The 11664-nt window shown below is 36.8% G+C and overlaps 2 protein-coding genes across 4 annotated transcripts; both read right to left on the bottom strand.

Annotated features, from left to right (window-relative positions):
- Positions 1-2468: 2468 nt before the first annotated feature.
- LOC111371268 (cationic peroxidase 1-like) lies at positions 2469-4667 on the bottom strand. Its single transcript, XM_022993161.1, has 4 exons — positions 4395-4667; positions 3695-3886; positions 3148-3313; positions 2469-3030 (listed from the first exon to the last, which is right to left on the bottom strand). Exons 1-4 carry the CDS (start codon positions 4605-4607, stop codon positions 2645-2647), a joined length of 957 nt encoding a protein of 318 aa, XP_022848929.1. The 5' UTR covers positions 4608-4667; the 3' UTR covers positions 2469-2644.
- Positions 4668-6233: 1566 nt separating this feature from the next.
- Positions 6234-11269, bottom strand: LOC111371267 (pentatricopeptide repeat-containing protein At4g14850). 3 transcript variants are annotated; one of them, XM_022993158.1, is made up of 5 exons: positions 8889-11269; positions 8707-8796; positions 8472-8553; positions 7664-7743; positions 6234-6658 (listed from the first exon to the last, which is right to left on the bottom strand). In XM_022993158.1, exon 1 carries the CDS (start codon positions 11037-11039, stop codon positions 8970-8972), a length of 2070 nt encoding a protein of 689 aa, XP_022848926.1. In that variant the 5' UTR covers positions 11040-11269; the 3' UTR covers positions 6234-6658; positions 7664-7743; positions 8472-8553; positions 8707-8796; positions 8889-8969. The 3 variants fall into 3 exon arrangements, with proteins under 3 accessions (XP_022848926.1, XP_022848927.1, XP_022848928.1); XM_022993159.1 differs by having other exon boundaries at positions 6234-6649; XM_022993160.1 differs by lacking the exon at positions 8472-8553.
- Between the last annotated feature and the right edge of the window lie 395 nt (positions 11270-11664).

Raw genomic sequence — 11664 nt, 5'->3', positions numbered from 1 at the left:
ATTCGTTGGTGCCTAACCGCTCTAGGATCTCCACAGCAGAACGGTGTTGTTGAACAAAAGAATCGAAAAATTCTCAATATGGCAAGGAGCATGACGAAGACAAAGAAAATGCCAAAAGAATTTTGGGCAGAAACTGTCGATTGTGCTGTCTACTTGTTGAACCGGTGTACCACAAAGGCTTTAGCCCACAAGACTCCACTTGAAGCATGGAATGGGAGAAAACCAGCAGTATCTCATTTGAAGGTATTTGGATTCATTGCATATATCCATGTTCTTGATGAGAAACGCTCAAAAATTGATGACAAGAGTAAAAAATGTGTGTTCCTTGGCTATGATTCAAAAACAAAAGGCTACAAGCTCTATAATCCAAGTGATGGGAGGATGTTTATTAGTAGAGTTGTGAATTTTGATGAAGAAGCAACATGGAATTGGCATGTTGAAGAAGATAACTATAACTTTCTTCCTTTCTTGGAGAAAGAAGATGACAATGAAGAAATATATCAGACCACCACTCCTCCAACATCACCATCACGTGGTGAAATTGATATTTCTGAAGGAAGTTCAAGTGAAAGGCCTTTGCGTACAAGGAGGCTTGATGATATATATCGAGAAATCAAGAGAATTGATGATATTACTTTCTTCTGTCTGTTTGCAAATATTGAGCACATAAGTTTTAATGAAGCTGCTGAGGATGAGAAATGGAGAAAAGCCATGAATGAAGAAATCGGAGCAATTGAGAATAACAATACTTGGGAATTAACAACTCTTTCCAAGGGACATGCTGCCGTCGAAGTTAAATGGGTGTACAAAATTAAGAAAAATTCAAAATGAGAGGTGGAAAGATACAAAGCAAGACTCTTGGTGAAAGGATACAAACAGCGTCAAGGCATCGATTATGAAGAAATTTTCGCTCGAGTAGCTCGGTTAGAGACCATACGACTGATAATTTCTTTGGCTGCTCAAAACAAGTGGAAGATTTTCAAAATAGATGTCAAGTCAGCCTTTCTCAATGGCTATCTTGAAGATGAGGTCTATGTGCAACAACCCCCCGACTTTGTAGTAAAAGGAAATGAGGACAAAGTGTTGAAATTAAAGAAAGCTCTTTACGGCCTAAAGCAAGCGCCAAGAGTTTGGAATTGTAGAATTGATAAATATTTTTAGGAGAATGGCTTTACCAAGTGTCCTTATCAGCATGCTCTCTACATTAAGGTGAATGTCAATGGTGTTCTGATTGTTTGTTTGTATGTCGATGATCTAATTTTTACAGACAACAATTCAAAGACGTTTGAAGAATTCAAGAGAAAACTGTGTTGTGAATTTGAGATGACAGATTTAGGACTTATGTCCTAATATCTTCGGATAGAAGTGAAGCAGACGGAGGAAGGCATTTTCATCGTACAAGAAAATTATGCAAAAGAAGTTTTACAGAAATTCAACATGAGTAATTGCAATCCAGTTAACACTCCAGTAGAATGTAACATCAAACTTTCCAAATATGATGATGGTGCAAAGGTGGATCCAACCTTGTTTCGAAGCTTAGTTGGAAGTCTGAGATATTTAACTTGTACAAGACCGGATATATTATTTGGAGTAGGACTCGTTAGTCGTTATATGGAGACTCCAACGACAACACATTTGAAAGCTGCGAAGAGAATTTTACGTTACATCAAAGATACTCTTGATTTCGGGTTTCATTATTATGCCTCTAATGTTTTCAAATTTAGAGGTTTCAGTGATAGTGATTGGGGTGGCGACATTGATGATCGAAAGAGTACCAGTGAATTTGTATTTTACATGGGTAACACAACTTTTACTTGGAGCTCAAAGAAGCAACCAATTGTTACTTTGTCAACTTGTGAAGCTGAGTATGTTGCATTCAGTTCTTGTGTTACACAAGCAGTTTGGCTAAGGAATTTGTTGAATGAGCTTCATTTTGCACAAAGAGAGCCTACTGAAGTAAGTGTGAATAACAAATCAGCCATTGCTTTAGCAAAGAATCCGTTGTTTCATGAACTTTGCAAACATATAGATACCAAATATCACTTTGTGCGTGAATGCATTGCAAAGAAGGTAATGAAGATTAATTTTGTGAAGTCTCAAGACCAAATTGGAGATATTCTCACCAAAGCTNAAATACCTATGCAATTTTGAGTTGAAGGCAAGTCCACAATTGAATAGAAAATCATTTCCTCCTCCTAAGTCCACTTCTATTTCCTACAAGTTGATCCTCGAAACTGGAAGCTCCTGGTTCATAAAACTACAATGTAGTTCGTGGCAGACTATAAATGCCTCTAAGGCCAGTACTTATGGAATGACTAATTGCTGCTCTCTTTGTTCTCTTTCGGCTGAAATGTTTTGATGTAATTCTTGACAGTCTTTGTTCTTTGATTTGTGCATTCACATTCCATTAATTAGTATATACCGGTAATTACCATGTTGTTCGCGGAAATAAAGTAAAGCAATGACAATATTCTACACAGAGAATAAACATTTATTTAATTATTTTCAATCATTACAATTGGAAGAGCTAGTATTATCCATCGAGACGATTTCTTCCCTCCTGAAAACTTATATATGCATATATCCACTTATTTGGTACATTAATAGTCTAAAAATGCAGTAAAAGATTATTTCATTTCCAAGCTTAATTTGTCTTCCGGCAGTTGGTTCTGATCTGACCGTCGTTCCCTGTAAGTGGGCTAAGGCTCCCCATTTTGATCATTGCACTAGCAAAATCAGCACGAAATGATGCAGGATTGGTGCTATAAGTTGTGACTTGAGAATCTGTCGAAGCACCACTGAAGAGTTGCTGGTCAGAATGCAAGAGGCCTTTGTTATTGACTAGATTCCTGAAATAAGCATTGTCGAAAGAGAAAGGACTTGCTGCATCTAGAGGTGAAAGATTATCGTCTCCGCCTGTGTTTGGACAGTTTGTTTTCAGGGATGTTGCAAAAGATGAAAGAATGGTGCTTTCGTTGTAGACTCGGTCACGAAATGCCATGCATCTCGCTTGTCCTATCGTGTGAGCTCCTGTATACAAATGTAACGATCAGTGACGAATGGAACGGAGTTGTGAAAAAGGATTAACGTAGCTGACCTTAACTTTATTGGGACGAGTTGAAGGGAAATAACAGAATGTCCTAGTACCTGAAAGTGTAACCATTTCTTCTGAAGTGAAGCCTTTGTTTGAGAAGGCTGAGATAAGATCACTGAGATCCATTAGAGGGGACGGAATCTCGCTGTTTGCAGCACTTAAACTTGCAGTGGTTGAGTCTCTTCTCCCTAGTTGAACCACCCATGATGGTCCACCCAGCTTCACGAAATAAACAGACAACCAAAACATTGTTAGCGGTTTTCTGGGTGTTGTTCGTAGTTAATTTCATGTTAAACTGGGAGGCGAACAGTTAATTACGTTTGGTAAGGTGGTCAATTCGACAATATTAATGATAATAAGAGACTAGTCTTGCCTAGTTGCCTTTGTCATTTATTACGTAATTTTGTTCAATCTAACCTACCAAATATATCATTAGTTGTTTAGAGAGACGAGTCGTGCTCATTTATTACAGCTTGTCTCTCTAGACAGGCTAGCTTATGGCACAGTATGATGTACTGGTCAACATAGTCGAGTTTTACACTCCTATTATCGGACAGACTTTAAAACACCAAAAGAAATTAGGATGGATGTGGAGATTACCGAAACAATAGAATCCCTAGCTGCAACCGCTAAAATATCAGCACACGAAACAACTTTGGGACACAAGGTCTCTAGTTGAGATTTGATAGTATCGATAACATCAAACCCTCTTAATGAATTATTATTCGGTCCGGCAGTTTTCTCCCCTGTGAAACTTGCTGTATCATCTAGTAGAACAGATGCATCACATCCCTGTTGATACATTTCATACACAAAAACCTTGTAAAATCCATAAATGAAAACCATTTTGACAGTTAAGTATACGTGCAGATTATTGTACATGAACAATTAGATGAGTAGCAAATGGTTCAAATTCCTCTGAATTGTCATGTGATCTTGTGAAAATATGCCTCAATTGAAATTTATGGGCACCAGCTCTCAAGTTGGAAACAAAGGAATATGCCCTTGTAATAGAATTTTTTGCCCACCTACTTGAGAGATGCAGTGTTGGCAGCAGATGATTAAATATAAAAACTGATTGTTTTTTAAATAGTCCAATGACAAAATGGCATAACATATTGTCAAGGAAGTAGGCAAATAATTCTGACAATGTAGCACGGTCGGAAAACAAAAGCTAGTTTTATAAAATTGGATATTTGAGGGCCACACATGACAATTAAAGGAGATTTGAACTGCTTATGTCAATGATAAGCAATTGTGTAACTTAATGGAAGGTTGATGAGTGAAAGAGAGAGCTTGCATTAACGAAGCAATCGTGAAAATGAAGGCGAAGCAATGAAGCGCCCATGCGACGTTCCTTAAACAGTGCTTTAGTGATGGCCGCATTGATGGTGAGAAGAGCTTTTGGACAGGAAGTGGAGTAGTAATTAGATGACAATTGTGAGCTACTTATTTTAAGCTGAACACACAAAATTATGAAGAGAAAGCGGGAGGATAAGTTTCTTCTTGCCATGAATTCCAGCAGATTCTGTTGAAAGAATTAATTTGTGTTTTGCCTGGTGAAGATGGAGTTCAACTAGCTGAGGGCATGCAAATATATAGTACAGGCACTTTGCCCCCACCATTGACATTTTGCTCATTCTAATAAGTCAACCTATTCTTATCTTTTGTGCTGTTCAATGCAATTGAATCAATTAAGGAATAAAAAAAGGGAAGAGAAACAAAAATGGAAAACTTTTTGTGACAATCAGCTCATTTATGATCAAGAAATGAGAATCAAGAGAACCCTTTCAAGTTCTTGCAAAGTAATAAATAAAAATTGCTATTACAATCTTAAAGGAACTTGAGTTTACACAGAAATATACAGAATGATTAGGTCTAAAAACTTGGAAATTTCTTGTGGCTTATTATTTTGTAACAGAAATATAAGCTAAATGATAGGCGCTTAATCATAAAAGTCATGACTATTTTAATAATGTCATTCTTAAAAAGGCTCAAATACGAAAAGGGACTTTTTGTTATAAATAATGGTTATGCTCAATGGACATAAAAGAAACTATAGTCTTTTTTTCGTTTTTTGTTCAAAATTAAATCTTTGTATTTTTAAGTTATGGTCAAAGCACCAACATTTAGAAATGAACATCGTAGAATCAAACTTTAGAGTTTAATCCCTTAAAATAAGGGAAATTTGCATCATTGGTCCCTGTCTATTGCTCTAGTCACATATAGGTCTCCGATCTTTAAAAGAAGATAATTGGCCTTGAGTCATTCGTTATAATTGCACTATCAACCTCAATAATTAAAACGTATAAATCTTGATTTTCAAAGCCAAATCTTTTGAAATGAGGTTGTTCTCTGAAAGCCATGTGACAATTTAGCGTATAAGCATGTTTGGATAGTGTTTATAAATAGTTTGAATTATAAATAAATAGAAATGGTTAGTGAATAAGTGGATCCTATGAAATATATATACAAAACATTGTTTATTAATTTTGAACAATTTATAAACATTAGCTAAACATGAACTCACGATCTCAGTTATAAGCAAACTTTTGCTTCTCATTTGTTTGTAGTGAGAGATGTTTCTTTTAGGACCATGTGATTATTTAATGAAGATTCTGAAACCATTCTTACGAACTTATTTGCAACTAAAGAGTGAGATCGAAGAGTAAGTTTCTCCTTTTTAAAGGTCGACTACCAACTTGTTACTAGGACCAATAGTGCAATTATTTTAGGCATAATTCTGTGTGAACCAGAGGTCCATAAGAATCTGCTAACTACCCCCATCTTCTTACTAATGCTTAATTTTGTACAGAAGTCAATATTAATTGATCTTGCAAAGCCCCCAAACTTTGGAACTTTCTAATGGGGGCAGATTCATTATTTTCTCTCATTCTCTATGGAGGCTGTCAAATCACCTATTGCAATTATCACAATAACTTAATGGAAAAGTTACGTTAAATAAATACCATAGGCCAGTTCGATCGAAAAAATGGGGCTATAAGCTGAAAAGAACCAGGACAAATGCACTTTTGAAAAATCTTGTTTGAACATGAATAAAAGTCCAAAAAATTCACATTAACACGTCTAATGCAATGTGGAATGAGATATAAGAGAATATACCCAGAAAGAATTCTGGTATAAGAAATAGAATTTTACTAATCAAGGAATAAACATACACACATGAATAGACCAAGAGTTCTCTTAAAATATGAGAAAACGTGTTTAACAGTAGAATCAAGAATTATAAGATATATCACACCTTCTACCAAACAAGAACAAGTAAAGATTGAAAAAGAATACATACGGAGAAAAACTATGCACTCTCCCAAAAATCGCCAAGCAGTTGTTCTCTTTCGACAGAAAAATCTTGAGTCACTTTCTGTCAAAAATAGCCAAATCACGGCTTCCTATGTAAGCTTATCAAGCTTTTGCTGAGGCAAAACGAATAGCCAATAACCATATGGAAGAAGCTTGTAGAGAAGCCAAAACCTTTGCTCTCCCATAAATTTCCAAGCTGTTGTTCTTTTTCTTCAAACATTCTGGAGTTCCTTTCTATCAAAACTACCCAAAGAAATAGTTAAAACCACAGCTTTCCATATAATACCATCAACGAGTTTATATCGATATTATGGTTCTATTCATAACAGGCAGACATCATATAAGAGAATGTATACGCTAGCTGTAGTATCCACATTGCAATATGATGTATCAAGGACAAAATAATGATGACAACCAGAACAATCCCAATAAATTTTCTTTTCTAAATATAGAACCTATATCATTTCAGAGAACTATGGCTAATAATGGCAGCACACATTATGGAAATTTACAAAATATTATACTTGGAACTAGTTAAGGAAGAATTAGTAATTGAAAACCAATCCTGTTAAAGGCGCCATGAGGTCCAAAAATACTAATAAAAAGGAAATGAGAAAGTTGGCGAAAACTAAAGAGTGGAAAGTTGGTTCCTACTCCAATTCATTAGAGAAAGATAATGATTACACATTATAGACAACTCTAAGAAACAGTGAATAGATCAGAGACATTTTGATTAATTACTGCAACAGCGCCTTGGTAGGATGGAAAGTGTCTTCAAAAGGATGTGAAGTCAATATTTCTGAATGTGACTACATAGAAGAAAAAATAATGAGAAAGTTGCCCGATAAGTTTGGCATTCGACAAGGATTTTGGAAGTTGATCTAGACTTGTATGAATGTTGAAGAGGTTTATAGGGTAGTCCAAAATAATTATTTATCCTTAAATCTATAAGAAGAATCATGAAAATATTAGATTAATAGTATTCATAATTTACACGTCAAATGTATTCAGGTTTGAAGTCCATTTATTCATATATGCATGTAACATAAATTAGATACAGGATTCATGAATACATATTAAATAATATTCTCATAGTAAAAAGTACCAATAGGAGTCTTAGCTTTGTATTCAAAAGAGTTGAGCAATTGTAAGAGACAAATTTTGATAAGCAATTGAGAGAGAGATGCAATTTGTTCAAGAGAAAGTCCTAGAGTCATCTTGTGAGGGCTTGATCTAGTGTGAGCTCACCTTTGCTTCCAACAATGCCTTTCTCCTTTCTGATACTGCACTCCTTTTCTTCACTCCCCAGCTTGGGGAAATGTTGAAAGCTGAACGCAAAAGGAAAGGAAAACATGTTAGATATAGAAGCACACGAGTTGGATATTGAGAACTTCCCTGCCCATAATTCCAAAGTGGCGCAACCACAGTCAGTGCTGCAGAGGTGATAAAGTGAACACATGCTTAATGTATAAACTTCCGCAAGAGATGGAAAATGAGAGTTAAACTAATACACACGATCTCAAGGTTGAAACTCTTCATCTTTAGCAAATATGGTTAAAGAAACTATAGAAGCCATTTCAGGTAAGAGGGGGGTTCAAAACTCTGATGCCATCACAAAAACGTACAGCCATATAGTAGTCCAACTCGTTGAGAGCGAAAACATACGGCATGTAGAAGTATATAAAGACATATTTGATGTAAAAATCTCCTGAGAAGACAAAAGGGGTGAGCAACTAAATCTAGAATGCATAAAACAGTGTTCTACTTTTATTTATTTTGGAGAGAGCACATAATGGTTCCTTTTAGTACTGTTAACTGGCCAAATGTGGGACAAATCTTTTAGGTCAGCATCTAGATCAGAATAAAGGAACCGAATTTCTGATGTAATACAGTGTTCTTAACAAGTAATTTATATGAAATTAAACTAAATGAGTAATAACTAATGCTCATAACTGATGGATAAATTTAAGAGTCCAACCTAACCACATTTGAGACCTTTGCTTTTTATGTTATTAATATATTAAAGAGAAGAAAATAAAAGGGAAAAAAATCATACTCATCTGAGAACATCAAGACACCATGTATTTAGGTTGATAAAATATCCAAGCTCTGGGAAACACAACCACTTGGCAATCATCCTAAGATTACAAATAATTAGAGATGAGGAAACAAAATACAATGCTGCATTCAATCACTTAAATGAAGAACGGAAAAGAACAAATACCAAGACAACTACTACAAACTGCAAATTAGAAAAGCAAGTATGTTGAAACAATGTACTAACTGAATACCTGGGCTTGCATTTCCAGAGCAAGAACGAAAAGAAGATGCTTCTTTAAACAAGATAGATTCCCTTTTACCCCCTTAGAGTATGCCATAACCTGCAATTTCAAATATACCTCATAATTTCAAAACAGAATTTTGCATGTTCAACTACTAGCAACCAAAAACTGGCAGGAGAAGGATAAACGACCTTAAAGTTTCAGTGAGCACAGCTTTTGGTAGAAAAAGCTTCCATTGAGAAGTATAGATCGCAACAAAAGAAGGCACTTGTTCACCAATAATCTCCACATGAACATCGATTGTCCTTGAAACAATGAAATCTATTGTTGTCTCTCACAACAATTTCTCTGCCAACAATGCCAGATATGAACTTTAATGCACTGTGGCAGTCTACACAAACCCTAATGTTTTTGGTTATCCTTATAGGAACTCGAGGAGGGAGGGCAATAAGGCCAAATGCAAGTGCAATCTTCTCGCTGTGGTACCAAACTTCTGATTCTTTCTCTTCATCTTCTAAATCATAGAGAGCAAAACTGGTGTCAGGTACATATCCAGCAGCCTTCATCTTTGTTTTCAACTCAATTAGCATTGTCTGAATCTCAGAGTTTCGATGATGTGATGTATCCTTAGCTTGAAAAACGTGGACAGAGTTCTTAACAGATATCCAACTGTATCCTGCACCCTTCTTAATACCCACATCCTTCATCTCCTTCCTAACAACATTGGCCTCTTCCCACTGACCTGCGGCAGCAAACATATTTGAAAGTAGAACATGACTTCCAGAATCATGGGGATCGAGTTCAAATAAATTTTCAGCTGCAATCTTCCCCAGCTCTGGCTTCCCATACACTTTACAAGCTCCTAATAGAGCCCCCCACACCGAAGCTGTTGGCCGTATAGTCATATTTCTTATAAACTCATAAGCACGTTCCACCAACCCAGCTCGCCCTAGCATGTCTACAACACAAGCGTAATGCTCTGCCCCTGGTTCAATCCCATATTTCCCCCTCATTGAATCAAACAAATACATCCCCATCTTCAACATCCCACCCCTACTGCATGCTGTCAACACAGACACAAAAGTTACATAATTAGGTACCACTGCTTGGGAGTCCCCACAATTTGTCATCTCCTTGAACAATTTTAGTGCCATATCGGCGTGTCCTTGATGAGCATATCCGCCGATTAATGCATTCCAGCAAATCAAATTTCTCCTCGGCATTTCGTGGAATGCTCTCTCACAATCCTTTATACTTCCACATTTACCATACACGTCCACAAGTGCACTTCCAACGAATATATTCTCCTCAATGCAAGCCTTCACCGCAAGACCATGAACTGCTCTCCCCATTTCAAGTGCAGCCAGTGCTGCACATGCACTGAGCACGCTTGAAACCATAAAGTCACTCGGCACAACTACCTCTCTCCTTGATTTCAAAAACACCTCGCATGCCTTCTCCCCCATATCATTTTGCTCATAAATTGCCACCATGGAACACCATGATACGACATTATACTCACGCATGTTATCAAAAACTTGCTCAGAAAACTTAACCTCCCGACACTTACCATAAAAATCAATCAACCCATTCAAGACCGAAATGTCAGCCTCGTACCCTCCTTTAATTACGTAGCCATGTAACTGCTGCCCTTGCACCAACAATTTACCATCTGAGCATGCGTTTAAAAATGCACAAAACGTAATCGAATTTGGAGCCTCGAGATTACCTTTTAAGAGTTCGATAAACATAGAAATGGCCTCGAGAGGCCTCCCATTAAGCACCGCGTTCGAAATGCACGCATTCCAGGTAGCAATATTTCTGTATGGCATCTCATCAAACAGCTTGCTTGCATGTGTCAAGAGGCCCGTTTTGGAATACATATCAAAAGCACTACACGCAACAAACTCATCATTGATCAGGCCCAATATAATAGCAAGCGCATGGAACTGCTGGCCGAGGAGAGGCGAGCAAACTGCAGCCGAGGCCTTAAAAAGGCAAGGCAGGGTGAAGTCATTGGGATGAATAGAGTCCGAGCGCATGTTCAAGAAGTGGTAGAGGGAAGCGGCAAAATGACCGTTCTGAACATGACCGGAGATGAGGGAGGTCCAGGTGACGACAGAACGAACGTGGACCGGCGTATGGAAAAGGACAAGGTGGGCCGAGATGGGACGGTCTAGCTTGGAATACATGTTTATAAGGTGATTGGAGAGGAAAGCATCAAGGCCTAGACCCAGAGTCTTAATGATCTGGGCATGGGCGGCCCGACCTAGAAGAATGGACCGAGTTGAAACGGCGGATTCCACCAGTGAAGCCAACGATTTTGGGCGGAGGAAGGGCATGTGCAGTGGTGTTTTCTCGACACTGCTGACGTATTGCTTGCCTTGGCTGTTGTACTAGAACGGAGTTTACATTAGCATTGTCAATAATCAAGATGAATTGCATCCGAGTCCAGTTCATCAAAATATTTTGTTCTACTCACCACTGATAATCACTTAAACTTTTAACATCACCTACCAAACATAACTAATTCCAACCCTAAATTGGACTTCGACTAGTTAAGGAAAGAAACCAACTTGGAAGAGACTCTTTACACACAAAATATTCTCTATTTCAGAGAGTCAATGCTTATAAATGAGTTCCAAAATACTCTATTTAAACTTTTTAAAATAGGGCTTGTGTTTAACTTTCTAAGTTTAGAAAGCCAAACTCATTCTCTATTCTTAATGTACAATGATTGCATTAATACATTACAAATTTCAATATTCTACTATTTAAATTTTTCAAATTACATTTGAATTGATTGCTCATTAATATATAAAAAAATTATATTTATTTAAGAAATTATTAAATGTTCATTGGAAAAAAATAAATTAAAGAATCAAAATAGAGAGCTTGTTGAAATATATAAAAAAAAATTACTCTCAAAATTAAAAAATGCTCTATTATGCATAAAATGTTCTTTAT

Source organism: Olea europaea, chromosome 22 (assembly GCF_002742605.1).
Source record: "Olea europaea var. sylvestris chromosome 22, O_europaea_v1, whole genome shotgun sequence".
Classification (NCBI taxonomy): Eukaryota; Viridiplantae; Streptophyta; class Magnoliopsida; order Lamiales; family Oleaceae; genus Olea; species Olea europaea.
The sequence above is the reverse complement of the archived record's forward strand: the minus strand, read 5'-3'. Positions and strand labels throughout refer to the sequence as shown.

Coding starts and splice junctions, on each gene's coding strand:
- LOC111371267 (XM_022993158.1), bottom strand. CDS start 11,039: ATGCCCTTCCTCCGCCCAAAATCGTTGGCTTCACTGGTGGAATCCGCC.
- LOC111371268 (XM_022993161.1), bottom strand. CDS start 4,607: ATGGCAAGAAGAAACTTATCCTCCCGCTTTCTCTTCATAATTTTGTGT. Junction 3,314..3,694: donor CTAGGGATTCTATTGTTTCG/GTAATCTCCACA, acceptor TATTTCGTGAAG/CTGGGTGGACCATCATGGGT. Junction 3,031..3,147: donor AGAAATGGTTACACTTTCAG/GTACTAGGACAT, acceptor ATTTGTATACAG/GAGCTCACACGATAGGACAA.